At 40.6% G+C, this 20,650-nt stretch overlaps 1 protein-coding gene across 2 annotated transcripts in view; it reads right to left on the bottom strand.

Moving 5' to 3' along the window:
* Tsf2 (transferrin 2) overlaps window positions 1-20,650 on the bottom strand; it is a 217,944-nt gene that overhangs the window by 143,149 nt on the left and 54,145 nt on the right. For both annotated transcript variants that reach the window (XM_067144056.2, XM_068226978.1), the window contains exon 7: window positions 7,217-7,380. In XM_067144056.2, the coding sequence (XP_067000157.2) occupies window positions 7,217-7,380 (164 nt within the window). The remainder of the gene's footprint in view (window positions 1-7,216; window positions 7,381-20,650) is intronic.

The raw sequence follows: 20,650 nt of genomic DNA, 5'->3' as shown, positions 1-20,650 counted from the left end.
AGACAGCTGAAAGAGTATGTAGAAGGCAGAGCCAAATAAGAAAATCCAAAGAAACAGCATGGTGGAATGAGGATGTAAAAGCTGCTGTCAAAGCTAGAAATGGCGCAAGAAGAGCTTTGTATTGTACCAGAGTGCGAGGAAATCCAAGTGAAATTGAGGATGAACTATCATTTTACAGAGAAAAAAGATTACAGGCCAAAAGATTAGTTGACAATGACAAACAGAAATGCAAAGATCTTGCCAACAGAATAGGGCAAGACAAACACAAGAAGCCCCTATATAGAATTGTTAAAAACAAAAGAAATGATAATAGTACTAACAACACAGTAGCGCTTCCAAATGGAGAGGTAACTAGAAATGAAAATTAAATATTACAGGAATTCACTAGATATTTCCATCACTTACTGAACTGTAATACAACTGACGACACACATGATGACACTCTAAACCCTATAAATTATAATGTAGAAAGTTTGAGCTGGCTGGAAGTGGAAACAGCAAAATGTAAAATGAAAAACAACAAATCTGCAGGATTGGATGAATTCAGTGTGGACATGGTCAAAGCACTTGGAGAACCTGGAATACAATGGCTGTACAGAGTACTACAAAAAATTTGGGAAGAAAATGAAATCCTTAGTGACTAGAGGCAAGGAGTGATTATTCCACTATTTTAAAAAAGGTGACCAAAAGAAGTGTAACAACTATAGAGGCGTAACCTTCTATCTCATGGCTTAAAAGTACAGTAGAACCTTGATAATATGCTCCCGGAAACTATGTTTTCCCGTATTATTCGTTCAAATTACGTGGTCCCGCGAGCATCTTAATTAAATCACATTGTAAAAATCCCGTTTTATCCGTTCCTTGAAGAAACAATTTACCAGATCAACCGTCCAGAAATTTCAGTCCCATTGAGGTACCGGTAATTTGAGGAAGTACTGAACTGGAAAAGCGATCGGCGGCGAACTTGCATTAAGGGACCATATAAGCATCGCATTCCGGTGGTACTGTTTAGAGAATCCGTGGAAATCATAGAGCAGAGTGTGTCCACAACAATTGGAAGGAGCTAGAGAGCATTTCTTCGACTGCTCTACTTGAACATGAAACTAATTTCGTCAAATGTTCATGCTTGCAAAACGTCTAGATTATGTCCAGGGTTAGACGTTTATTTCTTTACTTTTTTCGAGGGTATCGCCGAACAGGTTTTCGGCACTTCCCTCAGGGCACTGTATAGTCACTGGGCTTTCAGGCAGTAATCGAAACTGCTCCTTCTTAAGTAACACAAATTTACAGTAGTATTTTAATATTATCGTACACGATTATGTTACCAATATAATGGTCCGTTATTGGACATTATAAATTTTCCAGCTAACTCATTCTTGGTTGCCTGCGTTTCGCCCTCGTGTGCTAAGTTAGGCTCTTCAGTTGGGACTTAGCACACCACCCAAGATGCAAGGCTAGTGCATACCGTGGAGGCCACTGCATAGGCTACTTGAAGCCACCAGCAGTGCCAATGCATTATGAGAGCTATGTCTCATTTTCAAAAATTGATGCCTGCCTGGTCATCAAATGATGTAGATGTTGATTCCCATAGGGAACCTAAAATATTTGTCCCGAATGAGTAAATTTATAATACCAATATATAATATAATTTTAGGTTCCCTATGGGAATCAATATCTACATCATTTGATGGCCAGGCAGGCATCAATTTTTGAAAATGAGACATAGCTCTCATAGTGCATTGGCACTGCTGGTGGCTTCAAGTAGCCTATGCAGTGGCCTCCACGGTATGCACTAGCCTTGCGTCTTGGGTAGTGTGCTAAGTCCCAACTGAAGAGCCTAACTTAGCACACGAGGGCGAAACGCAGGCAACCAAGAATGAGTTAGCTGGAAAATTTATAATGTCCAATAACAGACCATTATATTGGTATTATAAATTTACTCATTCGGGACAAATATTTTAGGTTCCCTATGGGAATCAACGTCTACATCACGATTATGTTATCGAGACCAGAACTGATGTTGCACCTTACATATTATACATAAAGCCATGGGAGGTTTAGAGATTGCCTATTTACTGTTTTCGTCCTAATATAAGACTGGGAATTCACCGGGCGAGTTGGCCGTGCGCGTAGAGGCGCGCGGCTGTGAGCTTGCATCCGGGAGATAGTAGGTTCGAATCCCACTATCGGCAGCCCTGAAGATGGTTTTCCGTGGTTTCCCATTTTCACACCAGGCAAATGCTGGGGCTGTACTTTAATTAAGGCCACGGCCGCTTCCTTCCAACTCCTAGGCCTTTCCTATCCCATCGTCGCCATAAGACCTATCTGTGTCGGTGCGACGTAAAGCCCCTAGCAAAAAAAAAGACTGGGAATTTCAAGTTTTTGTGTTAAAATGTTGTGAAAACCGCAGTCGTTTTATTTGCGCACGTTACATTTAAAGCTTTGTATCAATTTGCACTCGTACCGACTTGTACCAGCTGAGGTCGCAAATAATCATAATTTCGGGAGTGTTAATGATATTTTTTCTCTTTCCAATTTGATTATGATTAGTGACGGGCAGAATTGAATTTAATGCATTTGAGAACTTGAAGATCGATACTTACATTCGAAAACATATTCCTGAGTTCAACATAACCTTAAAAAGCTGATGTAGGCCTAATTTATGCGGTACAAGATTTCCATAAACTGACTACGAACAGTATACCGGTGACCAAATTACAATGGAAGATAAAAAAAGAGGATTTCGCCATCATGTTGGGCGCTTTTATATCTAATGTGCTTGTATTTTATTAGATCAGAGCCAGAGAATTAAAAACTACTTGTGGTCGATTGTTGTTTGGCTTGTCGTTACTGGTACCGTAATAGATATTTGGAAGAGTATGGCTCTGGCTAATCAAATTTGCTGAAATGAAAGAAGTTTTAGAGGAAACTGACAAAGTTTCCCCAGTAAAACTGAATGTAAAGTTTTGAGATTTTTAAGTCGCGTACCGGTAATTAATATTTGAAGCTGGCCCCGCGGTCTAACGTGCCTGCCTCTCACCCGGAGGGCCCGGGTTCGATTACCGCCCAGGTCAGGCATTTTTACCTCGATATGAGGGCTGGTTCCAGGTTCACTCATTCTATGATTATCTTTAATTGAGGAGCTATTGAATGGTGAGATGGCGGCCCCAGTCTAGAGAGGCCGGAATAACGGCCGAGAGGATTTGTCACACTGAGCATGCGTCACCTCGTAATCTGCAAGGCCTTCGGACCGAGGGCGGTCGCCTGGTAGGCGGAAGGCCCATTGGGGCTGTAGTTTGGTTTGGTTTAGGGGTGTTTGTAAGATTATAAGTATACATATTTCGTTTTTGTGATGTTTAGCCAAATTGTTGATGGTTCATTCATTCCCAGATTTTCCGTTTTCCCATGTTGTACGTGTTTTTTACCGTGGTCCCTCCAAAAACGAAGAATCGAGGTTCCACTGAAGAGAAAAATCAGAAAATTTGTTGAACCTAAACTTGAGGAAGAACAACATGGATTTCAAGAGAACAGATCAACTCTAGACTTCATTTTTTTTTTTTTTTTGGCAAGAATGCTCTTTGAAAAATATTGGGATATTGAGAAGGCATATGATCATGTACCACGTAAGCACATCTGGGAATGTCTGAGACGTTAAGAAGTGCCAGATGAGATTATAGCTCGAGTAAAGCAACTACATTGAGAGACAAAGAGCTGTGTGCAAATTCAAGGAGGCAGGTCAAACTGTTTTGAAACCAAGAGCAGAGTCCGACAAGGAAGTAGTCTACCACTACTTCTCTTCATTACTATAATGGATGAGGTTATAAAAGCAGTGAAAATGAAGGATCAGACAACAAATGTACTTGTATTTGCTGATGATGTTATGTTATGGGGTGAGACAGAAGCAGAAGTTCAAGCTAAACTAGATCTTTGGCAAGAAAAATTTGAAAGAACGGGAATGATCATCAGCCGAACTAAAACTGTCGGTTTAGTGATGAGTCGAAATCCTGAAGCAGTCCACCAGAGGAATGTGCGTGAAAAATGCAAGGGCAGAATGGCCATACCACGGCGACATCTTTAAAGTGTCCTTGTTGTGGGCCAGTGAATGCATTTTTTGTACATTACGCATTTTTAAACCATCTTTGTCTTATTCATGAGGTATATTTTGGGCTTATGCCATGTAATTAATTGTAAACACACTCTACGCGTTTCGAAACAAATTTTGCATTTCTTCATTAGGAGACAAAAGAGAAATGAAACGACGTATTAAAGGTTATTAGGAGAAAGCAACAAGGAATGTGAAATGGTGCCCTAAGATGTACAAGGGATGCCATTTTAGCCCCATGCTAGAGGCAACGAATGGCAACAGCAAAGCATTACTCTCTAATGGTTCTGATAATAGGTAGCCATGATTCGCCTTCTTGCCATTCCACTATAAGGCACCTAAATATTGATGCTCATTCTTCTAAGAAGTGATGCTGATCTATAGAATATTTAGACCTCCCCAAAAAACCATATAAACTGAACATGTTTCAATGTCCTACAAATATAAAAAGAATATTTAAATGCTATGACTTCAATAGACTACAATGCCATCCCAGTATCAGCATTTTCTCCATTTAACAGGATATGAGTAAGACATCCCATTGAAACTTCAAGACAAGTTCGACCAGTTCAGTTCCAAAATGTACCATAAGTTTCAATATATTATGTAAATTGTGTAAAAATAGTTTTTAAGAATAGTTCTAGCACATGTTAATCTCCAATAAGTTGTAAAAATGTACAGATGATTAATCCCAATTGCATCAAGCCGTTCTCATTACCGACATTATGAAAGTTAACAGTCAATATATTTCCAATAAATGTGAACAAGAGTAGAATGTCACATTAGAACTTTAAAACAAGGACGGCTTGATCGCTCCTTTGCACTGTTATATAAATAATATTGACTATGATTAATCCTAAAATAGCATCCACTCAGAGCTCTGACCTGGAGATAGAATTAATGGCTGATGATGCCTACAATGCCAGGCGAAACATGTACCATACTCAAACTTAATGCAATGACATTGTTATAGTCATAAAGACTCAAGCAGTATTGAATAGGTGGTTTCAATAAATTAATGTTTAACATTTAATAATTGAACTTCAATGCGGTCAAATGAAAATAATCACTTGTAATATTCCTGTTGTCGGTAAAAGTGTTAATTTTACTAAGTGTCAGGTACAGTAGACACCTTATAACTCTGCCACTGAGCAGCCATGGCCTTTCTACAAATTTGAAGGCTCGCATGTTTTGCTGCCATTCTATGGATTTGAGAAACGTTTTTGTAGAGGCTAATACAATGTACTGTATTTTTTCTTTTAACTATTCAGGAGATTGTCGCTCGCCCAGATAACCAGCGACTTTACACAGAGGCGCTGTACAACCAGTTGCTGCGGCCAGCAATGTAGCCTACAGGCCTAATAAAGAAAACGGATGTTGAAGGTTGAGTTTTATGTGTGGCGAAGGTAAAGAGAAGCAGTGTGGTTACCATGGTATATGTCAGTGGTGTTCATTACTGTTAGATCGCGAATGAAAGACGACCCCTGATATTTCACATGAAATTATGATTTAAAAACATCATCTTGGATTCTGAGAAATATGGTATTTAGTTACTTGAAGATACAGTAGTATAAGAAAAGTTGAATAAACCAGCCCTTGAGGAAAAACAGTAATGAGGGCATTTTGTGAATACATTTTTCGAATGGACAGGTGAAAATTGCCAGGGCATGGGAAATTAAAATGTTGCGAGACTGTACAACGAGATTAGTGGGAGACGTGTTCAAAGGTCTAAGAAAGGGGATGGATCAACTGAAAGTTGTCAACTAGGATACAGTTCTGAAATAGGAGTGCATTCTAGATCAACTGTTCCACAGCTCAGAGTCCAATGTACAGAAAGTTCACAACAAAAAGGATCATGGGTAAAAAATCCAATCAAATTAGGTCACAAGTAAAAATAAAGTAAAGTAAACTCGTGTCCTCATCCTGAGGTGGTGCAGCTCTTTTCAAGCATACCCCCATTGGAGGTGAGCTGCATGTGTCATTTCAACCACCTACCAGCCCTCCTGCCATTCTTAAATTTCTGGCAGTACCAGGAATCGAACCCGGGCCCCCGAGGACGCCAGCTAATAACACTAATCGTTACACTATGGAGGCGGACACAAGTAAAAATGCCCACTCACTATAGAGAAATGTTCGCACAAGTCAAAACCTACATTATACAGAAAGGTTCAGAAGTCAAAATAATTAATACATAATTTCATTATTGTATTTTTAGTTAATGTTACATACAAGATGGTCAGAAATGAGAACAGGGTATACGAGCCGGCTGCTGAAGTTAGTCAGGAGACTGCTTTGCAAGAGAATTCAAATGGGCTTTGCGAGGCGGTGTTGCTAAATGTGTACGACCAACTAAAGATGAAAACTTGCCAGAGGAGGAATTTGAACACGGATCTCTGCGCTGATGGGTTTGCGCTATGGTGACAGTGGTTAAAATCTACGGTGTGTTTCTGTTTGATGCTGATATCTCGGCATGGCTTTCAAGCTAGTCTTAATCCTTCAGCCGAGTCCAAACGATTGTTATTAAACCAGTGTTAAACGGAGTTCAGTGGCTCTCAAGGACACGATGGGCTGTCTCAAGTTGTGGAAGCATATGGAATGAATTCAGGAGTGCAGCACTGGTCTGTAATAAGGAGACAGGTAGCTTCATATACATCCTTATGAGGTCCAGAAATGTTTGTGCAGGTAGTTAGATTGAGTTTCTCAATGTGGATGGGGTACCAGTAAAGGACATACTTGATACAAGTTCTGATTGTTTGTAATGGCACATGAAATCCCTACAGATACAAAAGAAGTCTGAAGTTAAATACCGTATTTATGCGAATAATCCCCACACCGTAACTTTGGGAAGGCTCATTTTTGAAAAAAAAAAAAAAAAAAAAAAAAAAAAGCCATCATTGACACAAATAAAACTCGCACCCCAATTTCGTGCCTCAAATTTTTAAAAAACTATGCGGGGATTATTCGCGTAAATGCGGTATTAATGACAATCTTAAATTGAGAGCCTATTAAACTAATTTGAAATAAAATTCATACTGTGAATAGTTTCGTGAAGTATAGAGAAATTCAGTTTTACAGAAATGAGATAAAAGAACTAATTAGACATTGAAATATCACCTGCAAAAATTTCTGATACATCCGTCGTAGCTCTGGACTCTTGACTGATGACGTAACAATTGCATGAGTGGGCACTGAACCCCAGTTGCAATTACGATACCCATCAATTGTAGCACGGGAACCATCTTTGCATAGCAACTGAAATTCTTCTTTTGTAACACCACCTGAAAGTTCCAACAAAATCTATATTAGACAAGAGAGTACCAAAAAGGATGACTCCAGTAACTCTTTATTATGAATAGACTTATTTATGGATATAAATTTAAGTAACAACATCTCTAATAATGTTTCATATACAAGAGTGTCAGCATCTCCACTTAAAATATTATTTTCTTTCTTTTTATCATAATAATATGTATGGATGCCTCCTCTGCGAACCATGTGACCTTGCCGCGGTGGGGAGGCTTGCGTGTCCCAATGATGCAGATAGCCGAGCCGCAGGTGCAACCACATCGGATGGGTATCTGTTGAGAGACCAGACTAACGAATGGTTCATCGAAAGGGGGGTAGCAGCCTTTCGGTAGTTGCAAGGGCGGCAGTCTAGATGATTGACTGATACGGCCTTGTAATAATACTCAACATGGCTTAGCTGTGTTGATACTGCTACACGGCTGAAAGCAACGGGAAACTACAGCCGTAACCACCTCCCGAGGACATGCAGCTCTCTCTGTATGAATGATGTACTGATGATGGCTTCCTCCCGGGTAAAATATTCCGGAGGTAAACTAGTCCCCCATTCGGATCTCCGGGTGGGGACTACACGAGAGGGGGCGATCATCAGGAAGATGGATACTGGCATTCTGTGAGTCGGAGCGTGGAATGTTAGAAGTTTGAATCGTTGTGGTAGGTTAGAGAATCTGAAAAGGGAGATGGATAGGCTAAAGTTAGATGTAGTTGGTATAAGTGAAGTACGTTGGCAGGAAGAACAGGATTTTTGGTCAGGCGACTACCGAATTATCAACACCAAATCAAACAGGGGTAATGCAGGAGTTGGTTTAATAATGAATAAGAAAATAGGGCAGCGGATAAGCTACTACGACCAGCATAGTGAAAGAATTATTGTCGCCAAGATAGACACCAAACCAATGTCCACCACAATAGTGCAGGTCTATATGCCTACTAGTTCAGCGGATAATGAAGAAATTGAAAGAATATATGAGGAGATAGAAGATTTAATACAATATGTCAAAGGTGACGAGAATCTAATTGTGATGGGAGACTGGAACGCAGTGGTAGGCAAAGGAAGAGAAGGTAGCACAGTAGGAGAATTTGGATTGGGACAAAGGAACGAAAGAGGAAGTCGGCTGGTTGAATTCTGCACTGACCATAATTTAGTCCTCGCCAATACTTGGTTCAAACACCACAAACGACGGCTGTATACGTGGACGAGACCTGGAGACACTGGAAGGTATCAAATAGACTTCATTATGATTAGGCAGAGATTCAGAAACCAGGTGTTGGATTGCAAAACTTTCCCAGGAGCAGACGTGGACTCTGACCACAACTTGTTGGTCATGAAATGCCATCTGAAGTTGAAGAAATTGAAGAAAGGAAAGAATGCAAAAAGATGGGATCTAGACAAGTTGAAAGAAAAGAGTGTGATGGATTGTTTCAAGGAACATGTTGCACAAGGACTAAATGAAAAGGCCGAAGGAAACACAGTAGAGGAAGAGTGGAGAGTCATGAAAAATGAAGTCAGTAGGGCTGCTGAAGAAATGTTAGGAAGGAAGAAAAGATCAACTAAGAATCAGTGGATAACTCAGGAGATACTAGACCTGATTGATGAACGACGAAAATACAAGAATGCTAGAAATGAAGAGGGCAGAAAAGAATACACGCGATTAAAGAATGAAGTGGATAGAAAGTGCAAGGTAGCTAAGAAAGAATGGCTGAAGGAGAAGTGCAAGGATGTCGAAGGCTGTATGGTCCTGGGAAAGGTAGATGCTGCATACAGGAAAATCAAGGAAACCTTTGGAGAAAGGAAATCTAGGTGCATGAATATTAAGAGCTCAGATGGAAAGCCACTTCTAGGGAAAGAAGACAAAGCAGAAAGATGGCAGGAGCATATCCAACAGTTGTATGAAGGTAACGATGTAGATAATTTCGTTCTGGAACATGAAGAGGTTGTTGATGCTGATGAAATGGGAGACCCAATTTTGAGGTCAGAGTTTGACAGAGCTGTGAGTGACCTAAATAGGAACAAGGCACCTGGAATTGATGATATTCCCTCTGAATTACTGACTGCCTTAGGAGAAACCAGCATGGTAAGGTTATTTCATTTAGTGTGCAAGATGTATGAGACAGGAGAAGTCCCATCCGATTTCGGCAGAATGTTGTTATACCTATTCCCAAGAAAGCCGGTGCTGACAGGTGTGAAAACTACCGCACTATTAGTTTAGTATCTCATGCCTGCAAAATTTTAACACGTATTATTTACAGAAGAATGGAAAAACAAGTTGAAGCTGAGTTGGGGGAAGATCAATTTGGCTTCAGAAGAAATGTAGGAACACGTGAAGCAATCCTGACTTTACGTCTGATCTTAGAAGATCGAATCAAGAAGGACAAGCCCACGTACATGGCATTCGTAGTTCTAGAAAAGGCATTTGATAATGTTGATTGGACCAGGCTATTTATGATTCTGAAGATGATAGGAATCAGATACCGAGAACGAAGAATTATCTACAACCTGTATACAAATCAGTCTGCTGTGATAAGAATCGAGGGCTTTGAAAAAGAAGTAGCAATCCAGAAAGGAGTGAGGCAAGGCTGCAGTTTGTCCCCTCTCCTTTTCAATGTTTACATAGAACAGGCAGTAAAGGAAATCAAAGAGAAATTTGGAAAGGGAATCACAGTCCAAGGAGAGGAAATCAAAACCTTGAGATTTGCCGATGATATTGTTATTTTATCTGAGACTGCAGAAGATCTCGAGAAGTTGCTGAATGGTATGGATGAAGTCTTAGGTAAGGAGTACAAGATGAAAATAAATAAGCCCAAAACAAAAGTAATGGAGTGCAGTCGAACGAAGGCAGGTGATGTAGGAAATATTAGATCAGGAAACGAAGTCTTAAAGGAAGTAGATGAATATTGTTACTTGGGTAGTAAAATAACCAACGATGGCAGAAGTAAGGAGGACATAAAATGCAGACTAGCACAAGCAAGGAAGAGCTTTCTTAAGAAAAGAAATTTGCTCACTTCAAACATTGATATCAGAATTAGAAAGATGTTTTTGAAGACTTTTGTGTGGAGCGTGGCATTGTATGGAAGTGAAACATGGACGATAACTAGCTCAGAAAGAAAGAGAATAGAAGCTTTTGAAATGTGGTGTTACAGAAGAATGCTGAAGGTGAGATGGATAGATCGAATCATGAATGAAGAGATACTGAATCGAATTGGTGAGAGGAGATCGATTTGGCTACATTTGACGAGAAGAAGAGATAGAATGATAGGACACATCTTAAGACACCCAGGACTTGTTCAGTTGGTTTTTGAAGGAAGTGTAGGTGGCAAGAATGGTAGGGGTAGACCAAGGTATGAATATGACAAACAGATTAGAGCAGATGTAGGATGCAATAGTTACGTAGAAATGAAAAGGTTAGCACAGGATAGGGTGGTATGGAAGCTGCATCAAACCAGTCTATGGACTGATGACTCAACAACAACATGTATGGATGTCCAGCCCTTGTCCCGTTTATGTTTAGGGTCAAATATTCTTCACAGCAAATTTTTTTACAACCAGAAGCCCTTCCTGCTGTTGACCTCATCAGAGGAGTTAATGAGATGAAATGAATGATATATGATAGTAGAAGGGGAGAGGCTGATATCCGGTACCAGCACATAGCCTGCTCCTGTCGAATAGCACCAAAGTTTCATTACATTTCATTAGTAATCTCAGGCACTTCCTGGGAACAATTTTTCATTCAACACATGTCCTCAGCTAGTTCTTACAAGAATGTTGACAAATTTCCTGCGATAGACTGGTTTTAGAATTGAAATTTTCTTCAGCTTATCCCATGTATTTCTGGAGTCACTGGAGCTACCTGGCTCATTTTGAGTTAGGCTGGTGATTCAAGGTTGGATGCCCATCCTGACACCACATGAATTTTCAGGCGGTACTTCAAACCCAGAATGAACCTGGAATAGAACCTCATCCCTCCATCCATAAAGCTGGCAGTTAAGCCATGCTACGCTAATCATGTCCCCTACTGATTTTTCCACACCAGGAAATGAACTTAAACGGAATTTTATATTTATGTAGCAAAAACTGACAGAGCTGATAAATAATCAGGGCACATAGCAGATGGCTGTATGACAGACGAAACTTAAAAGGAGGGACTGCTGCATTATATTCCTAGATGTCTCTAAAGCATTTGATAATGCATTCCATGAGCATATAGAAGGAACTCCAAGCACTATTCCTGTTTCATCAAAACTTAGAATGTGAATTATTAATCTCCTTAACAAAAATTCAATCAGCAAACAATTTAACAGAACAACTAGAACACGTCAAATCCCTATCGAGAAAGGCATAAGTCCAGGTGCTCCTCTCTCCCTCCTATACCATTTACTTTAATAGTCAATCATGTTCAGATAGAACTAAGTGAAAGGAAAACAGCCAGGGAATATGGGTATAACTTAATCCATGGTATGGAAAATGATGATGATGATGATGATGATGAGGTTTGTTGTTTAAAGGGGTTGAACAGCTAAGTCATTGGTCCCTAATGGTATGAGGTACAACAAAATGAAACGATAATTAAAACTTCGAAATGATTCCACTGACTAGAATCTAAAACGACTGATGAAAAAATGACCGTGAATCCAAAACAATCAGTGGATCCAATTCACAATGCCGTACTTTCTGAGGTGATGCTTGTGCAAAGGGATCCAAAATCCAGGTCACCGGCCCCTCAAAATAGTACTAATCACTGGTACAGCAAAACCATGGTGTTCCTTACTTAGAGGGACTAATCACGGGCACCGGCTAGATCTGTGGTGTTCCTCAAATAGTGGTACTAATCACAGGCCACGTATACTCATGGTGTTGCTCACATAGTAGTACTAATGACGCGCAATGTAGACCCACGGTGTACGACACATTATGGAACCACCCACAGGCAACACAGACCCATGTAGCGGTACTAACTACAAGTAACGTAAACTCACAGTATTCCTCACATGGTGGTCCTAATCACACGTAATGTACTACTCACAGTGTTCCTCACATAATGGCACCACTCATAGGTAACGCATACCCATGGTGTTCCTCACATATGGTACTAATAACAGGCAATGTAAACTCATGGTGCTCCGCACATAGTGGTACTAATCACGGGTACTGTAAACCCATAGTGACCCACCTATGATGAATCACAGACCCATGGTGTTCCTCACATAGCGGTACCAAACGCAAGTAAAGTTGACCATGGTGTTCCTTATGTAATGGCACTAATCTCAAGTAATCTCATGGTTCCAATTCCATCATCCCTTGGTTGCCACTTTTAGTCACTTCTTACGACAGGGAGGGGATACCGTGGGTGTATTCTTCATTCGCATCCCCCACCCACAGGAGGAGGTATGGAAAAATCTGACAGCACTTGATTTTGCCAAGGATTTGGCACTTCTGTTTCAGAACAAAGCAGCAGCTGAACATTTTACAAATCTAGTAACAACTTCTTTAGCCAAGACTGAACTCCCAAATAAATACACTAGTGTCCAAAAGTTAAGCATAATTACTAAACAAGGCCATACCGACTGATAGGAATGTCAGACGGATTGCTGAACAAACAGAAGCTGAATCACACACCATATGTCACACAACTTGTCCAAAAAAACAGTATCAGAAAGGTTCTGATAGCTAAGGTACAACTCTGACAACAACTAACAAAACTTGGCAATGTCTTCCACAACAAAATATGATGTTAATAGGGTGTATGGTTACCCTTAACGGTCACACATGCTTCGCAGCGATGTGGCATGCTCTCTATCAGATGGTCCAAGAGTTCTTGTGGCAGTCGATCCCATTCCTTCGAAACGGCAATGCGAAGTTCTTGAAGGATCCTTGGTGGAGGCTCACAGGATGCAATTCGCCTCCCCAATGCATCCCAGACATGTTCTATAGGATTCAGATCCACAGAACTCGCTGGCCAGTCCATGCGATGAAATCTTCCCCAGCCAGATATTCATCCACCAGAGCAGCGCGGTGCGGTCGGGCATTATCGTCCCTTAAGTGGAAGTCTGGTAGTGATGGGTCATTTGTGAACGAACTGACTCTTTTGAACGACTCATTGGAGAGAGCTAGCTCTCTCAATGAGAGTCGACTCTTGTAAGAGCTACCTCCCTCCTTGCTCCTTGAGAGCTAGTCGTTCAATTACGAGTCGACTCTTGTATGAGCTAGCTCCCTCCTTGCTCCCTGAGAGCTAGCACGAGCCGACTCTTTTATCAACAGCAACTCCAAGAAAGAGCTAGCTCGTAACATCAACTCTCGTTCATTTCTAGCCAATGCCATGCCTCAGATAATCACGTGACGTACAAAAGCCGCTTTCTTTTTTATAGGCTGCCCAGTCTAGCCTCTTCCCGCATTCAGTCAGTGCTCTGAGTGCAGTGGTTGTGGTCTGTTTGTTAGGTATGTTTTTGTTCCATAGTTCTGGCAACTTGCAACGTAACGAAACAATGAAATGAAATAAACAACATGTTATTGAGCAATACTTACCTGTTCACTTCCTGTATGCACTCATAATCTATGAAGAATGTAGGGCCTAGTATAGATCCAGTAGGTTAGGAGCAAATAAACGACACGAAGTTCGGGTTAACTAACCTCAACTATAATACCAATATAAATGGTCCGTTATTGGACATTATAAATTTTCCAGCTAGCTCATTCTTGGTTGCCAGCGTTTCGCCCTCGTGTGCTAGGGTGGGCTCATCAGTTGGTACCTACCAATACGCTCATTCAGGACAAATATTTCAGATTCCCTATGGGAATCAACATCTATATCATATAACCTCAACTAAGCACGAACAAACAGTCACTATCCAGAATACTGAATATACCACTCGGCAAGTAGAAACGGCGTAGTTTTATTCTGTCTGAAATAATTAAGAAATACTCTGACAAATCCTCGCCTGTTTCTTAAATGCGTTCGTAGTTATGAATTAACATATTGCCAAAATCTTTCGGTTTTACGGTACAGTGGATAAAATAATATACCGTAGTTTTAAATCGAATTAAGGCAAATAGAAAATAACACTAGTTTTGGCTTTAAAAGATAGGCTAAATAACTCATATCAAAGTGTATACCGCAGTACATTTTCAAATACTTATTTATTGACGTGTAAGAAGTCCGGCTCCTTAGTTGGATGGTCAGCATTGAGGCCTTCGCTGCAGAGGGTCCCGGATTTGATTCTCGGACAAGTCGGGAATGTAATTCTTCTGGCTCGGGAACTGAGTGTTTGTGTTTGTCCCAACACTTTCGTCTTCATATTCAGACAACACACCACAATACCAACCACCATAGAAACACGCAATATTGATTACATCCCTCCCCTCAAGGTTAGCGTCAGGAAGGACATCCGGTCATAAAACAGGGTCAGCCGGGCTGAGTGACTCAAACGGTTGAGGCGCTGGCCTACTGACACCAACTTGGCAGGTTCGATCCTGGCTCAGTCCGGTGGTATTCGAAGGTGCTCAAATACGTCAGCCTTGTGTCGGTAGATTTACTGTCACGTAAAAGAACCCCTGCGGGGCTGAATTCTGGCACTTCGGCGTCTCCGAAAACCGTAAATGTAGTTGGTGGGACGTAGAGCCAGTAACATTATTACTTATTATAAAACAGGGGCAAATCCACATTTGCGGAACAGTTCGCACCCGCGAACCCACAAGTGTGGGAAAAGTGGTCGAAGCAGAAGAATAAGAAGAAGAAGAAGAAGTAAGTCTAGATAGTGTAAGGAATGCCAATATATCGAACATATACGACTCATACGGTTTAATCGTTCTTGAAAAAAAAAAAAAAAAAAAACAGAAGAGAGTGTGACCATACTGTACACGAAAAATAGGCAAAATGCTATGCATACTGTAGTATACTTGGTTATATGTACATTTGGGCTGATAGTAGTTTTCATTATTTTCGTTAAAGATCGCGTTTAATCAGCTATGTTTCCTAGGCTGCATTAATGAATGAAAGAATCTGTTGTTCCAACGCGGAGTGTCAAGTGAGAAACTTTCTGTAGCTCCAGTCGAAAGAGGATATTCTGATGACATCTTTTGAGTGAAATGTAAACTACGTGCACAGGAATAGAGATTCTTCTTATGGTTATCTGGATTGTCGGGGTCGAACAGAAGTATTGCCAATATCTCGAACATACGTCCCGTACGGTGCATTCAATCTTGAAAGAAATCATTTTAAGGAGAATGGAACTTAGGCAAAGTAATATTAGATGTCATCAATCAACACTGTATATTTGTGACACGTTTCTTCGTTAATGTGTATAAAACTTTATCATTGGATTAATTGTGAATGTTGCCAGCAGTGTACATTTGTTTTATACCAAGAGTAGCGTACTAAACTGTATATTGTGTTGCCATCTGTTGTGGAAAAGGTGAACTATCTCGCGCCATCTCGCTCTTTCAAATAAAAACGAGAGTCATGATTAATCTAGAAAATGTAAAATCACGCTATTTTGGGCGTTTATGAATAAATAACTCGTAGCTTAGTGTATACTATAGTAACTTACATCCCATTACATTTTTAAACAATTATTTATTAACGTGTAAGTATTGCCAATATCATGAACATACGTCTCGTCACGGTGCATTTAGTCTTGAAAAGCATCATTTTAAAAAGAAAGGAACATGAGCAAAGTAATATTAGATGTTATCCATTAATACTGTATATATGTTAAACATTTTTCGTTACTGTATATAAAGCTTTATCGTTAAGATTATTTGCCAATGTTGCCAGGAGTGTATATATTAGTTGTTCATTTGTTTTATTTCAAGAGTAGCTTTCTGAAGTGGACGTTGTGCTGCCATCTGTTGTAGGAAATATAAACTATTTGCGCTATATCGTTCGTTCCCGGAAGTCATATAGAGCGACCGGAAGTCATGAAGAGCGACCGGAAGTTATAAAGAGCCATCTGCCCTAAACCGGATGAACGAACGAATGAACGAACGAACCTGGAGCGGAGGGCGGCCTCTGACTTCCAGGCTCCTACATTCCCGTTCCTAAGAGTCGACTCTTTTGAATGACTCTCAGTTAGGAGCGGGAGCGAATGAGCTAGCTCCCTCAAAAGAGCTAGTTCGACCCATCACTAAAGTCTGGACCAACCGCACCTCTGAAGAGTCATACATTTAGTCTCAGTACCTCATCCTTGTATCTCCGAGCGTTAAGTGTCTATCGGACCACCCATGAAGATGTGCAGGTCCGTACGGCCATTCACCATGCTGGCGCCTCACACCATGACGCCACCACCACCATACACGTCCTGTTCCACGATGTTCCTGTGGTTGTATCGGCTACCCGATTCTCTCCAGATTAATGTTCGACGGGAATCGTTCTGCAAACTGAAGCGGGATTCATCTGTGAAATTTCGATGTTGATGGCTCCACAGTAAACGGGCCCGTCTCTGTGCTGGAGTGAGCAGGACGCACACCGCCAGACGTCAGGCAAACAGCCCTGCTGTTCTGGACCTCCAGTACACAGTTTGCCGGGAAACGGCAACCCCTGAGACGGCTGCAAGTTCCGCCGACAATTGTCTTGCAGGTGCACTCCGATTTTGTTGGGCGCTTAAGGCCAGATATCGGTCCTCCTGTGGAGTGGTTACCCTTGGTCGTCTCCAAAGCCTGGAAATGACACTTTGTGGCACATTCAAGGATACGGCGACTTTGGTCTGTGTCTGGCCTACTTCCAGGTGGCTGACAATTCTACCCTGCAAAACGGGATCCAAATGGCGTCGTGCCATTATGTTGTCACGTTCAACATGAGGCTACACTTCGCACACCAAACAGGGCAAACACGACTGAAGGAATATGCGGCGTAGGCACTGGCTGTGTTTACCTTGCGGTTACACTGCTAGTCAAAGCAGGGAACACTCCTTTCCTATACAGAGTGAACACGTCAGGTTGGTAGGTGCATATGCCGTGCGATTTGCATTCTATTTCCTGTTGCCCTGCTTACTCGTAACTTATGCTTAACTTCTGGACACTAGCTCATTAGGCCCGAGCCACGGAACCGTTCCGTGCTTCATCTCGGTGGACCAAACGCCGGACCACAGAACTGTTCCGTTGTCTCATTTTACTATGTAATTCAACTTTTCCTCAAGAGATGGCAGAGTGAGTTGCATTTGTGATTTATGTAGGGACTCTTTGTTTGCAATATTATATGCTCTTTGCTAATATATATCGATAGTGTGCTTGGTAATATTAGTTTGAAGTGGGTTATCTCTAGCTTTGAGATTCGCTTGTAAACAAGATGGCTGCCAGTATAGAACTAATATTTACCGATATATAACCCCTTTTAGGATGTAATGATGATTAGGAATGTAATTTTTTCAGTGAAATTAGTAGTAGTATTAGTACTAGTGTGAGCAACGCTCCTGAAGAACAAATAGATGTGGAAATCCAAGAGGAAGTGCAAAGAGAAGACTGTGTTACAGCTTAGCAGCCGGACTGAGTACGGTTCCGTGATGCTAATAAAATAAAATGTTTTACAGTATTCCTTGTTCCGCAGTTTGTGGTATGACAGCCTTTTGTTTTCATGTATATTTAAATCTTTATTGGTCTTGTAAGTAAGAAATTGCTCATGATATGAAGCGACACTATACCATTTCCTCCAAAATAATCCCAGTGCCAATGCAGTTTCAATCCAACAAATATGCAGGGCTCAATGGGCTAGTGTACTATGAAAAGTAAGGCCATACTGCTAAGTAAAGGTCAATAGATCAACTCTGCTCTCACAACTCTAGATGGGAATACAATAGAGTGCATTTCACCAGATTGTTATCAGGCAAATGGGGAGGAATTTTTCATAAGACTGCCTTGGGGCAACATATCAAGATGAAATTACATTTAATCCTTCTGTAGTAATCAATCAGCTTACAAGACATTTGATCCACCTGTTTCATTCATCCCTTCTTATTAAACATCAGAATCTAAATATACTCAACCAATATATTTCGCCAGAGTTATTCTACCCATTCCATTGCGCATTTGAGCCTATATATCATTGAATTTAAACACCTGTACAGTAGTTGTTAGTTATTATAATTTGTACAAAAAGCTATGTTAAAACCGAGTCTCTTGAAAATGTTTGTAATTTGGTATATATTTACGTTGTTAGAGGTAAACGTAGCAAAGTTTTTCTTGTTATTTTGTTCTCTTTTAAGCTGTGTTTGAGGTTTACTTTTTATTTTATTCATTAATCTATCACTTTTTGGTCAACCAATGTTTAAAATTTCCTTGTTTAATTTTTGTCTCTCTTACTTTGTACTTCTGACACGATAAATAAACAAATATCTATCAATGTAATTTTTTGAGCATCCATTATTTATTGCTAGTCTGTAGATGACGTTGATTTCTTTCTGAAAGTCATTCTTAGATAAGGGGATATTATAGGCTCTATTCAACATGCATAGAAAATAACTTCTTTCATGTGCTTCGGGGCAGTGCGAATCTTTTTGTATGGTATTTAGAGTTTGAGATGGCTTTCTGAAAATCTTGGTAGACAGAATTTCTTTATCCCTTTCAACACGCATATTGTAATACTTCTTATCAGACGAACGGAGGGGAACTTGATATTACAAGTGATATCACTTGTAATAAGGAGAGGAATTTTTCTGTAAGATATCAAGAACACATCAATGCAGAGAAGTACAATAGATATTCAGCCATGAGCTTACATATGTTCCAGCATAATCATGGTTTCACTACTACAGAAAAAGACTTGACCATCCTACGCACTCTGAACAAAGGTAAATTAATGAACATCCTGGAAATCATTTATACTGAGATTGACCAAAAACAAAATCCTAATTTGAATATAAATGAGATTACTGAAAACATAAATGTACAATTGGAAGAGGTTTCTATTCTAGATTTACAACGAAAAGTTTTTAAAAAGGGGCCGGATAAACATTTTGTTCGTCTCCTTCCTGTAGGGTTTCACTCCCTACGACATCACCCCTACTTTCCCCTCTTCTCGCTCTAACAGGTCAACTGCGTGATACACATAGTCAGCTGAAGATGTTTCATATTTCAGGAACGAAACATGTACTAATCTTTTAGTTAAGAAGTTAGATATTAAGCTGGATTATGTTTGAGTTAATGCCAATACGGAATCAAAACAATGACATTTATAAGTGGCAAGCTATTCCAAAGAGCATGCAGTTCAGTGATGAAGGATTCCAGTTGAACCACCTTGATCCAATACATTTGTCAGCGGCGAGCTCGGACGCTGATAGTTCTCCAGAGGATTTTTGTGCTGAACTTGAGTTCTGAACGAAGCATAGGATCCATGCTGTCACACGCAGGAGTTTGAGGTATGAACTGTACCTTGAAGTGATGATGGGAGTTTCCATAATGTCAATTACCAATACTTGGTGTTCTGTTTTTTATGATTCAAGCAATATGGATGTAAAAGTGGCATCTTAGGCCATGAATAGGGATGGTCGATAAGCCACGAAGGCCCTTGCCACCACTGTTTTAAACACTTCAGCCGATCGGAGGTATTCTTCTTGAGAGATGATCAGCTGGGTTATCTCCACCCGCACAGTGTCTCCATTGTAATGGCGAGGTGCGTGTTTGTGTCCCAGTGACCCTGTTGCATACAAATGTTTTCCATTTGTTTGAATCTTTCCGTATCCTCCCTAATGCGACAGTGGAGTCAGTTCACAGGGTTGCTGTTTGCCTCTGAAACCCAGTCTTTTGACAGTAATAATGTAGTAGCTTTGCTCTGATCAATGCGGCAAGTCATTCCAGTCATGGTAAGGTAACCTTCTTTACAGGACCAAGACTGTTCTTACCGAAGGCTAATTGTACCTTGGTCCAGCCCCGTTTTGTCTGCTCTGATGTATAGGGCTGCACCATAAGCCCTTTCTGAAGCATTGCAAAAGAAATGGATTTGAGAATTCTCGTCGGTGTCCATGTGGCGAGGAATATGCATGTGTGATAAAGTCAAAAGTGTTGTCACCCATGCAAGCCATCATCGTCCATCGTTGTCATCCCAGCCGATCCCTCTACACCATGTATCTTGGAATATTATTTTCCTAGTGATGGAGACTGGTGAGACTAGACCAAGAGAGTCATAAAATGTGGCTGTGACTTGCAACAAGTTCCTCTTGTGGTAGATCCCTTTTCTCCTTCGTCTACCAGAGCTTCATGACTAATGGAGAACGTGTCGGTTGTTGTAGTCCAACTGACTCCCAATATCTGAACATCGGTGC

This window comes from Anabrus simplex, chromosome 3 (genome assembly GCF_040414725.1).
Source record: "Anabrus simplex isolate iqAnaSimp1 chromosome 3, ASM4041472v1, whole genome shotgun sequence".
In the NCBI taxonomy this organism is placed as follows: Eukaryota; Metazoa; Arthropoda; class Insecta; order Orthoptera; family Tettigoniidae; genus Anabrus; species Anabrus simplex.
The sequence above is the reverse complement of the archived record's forward strand: the minus strand, read 5'-3'. Positions and strand labels throughout refer to the sequence as shown.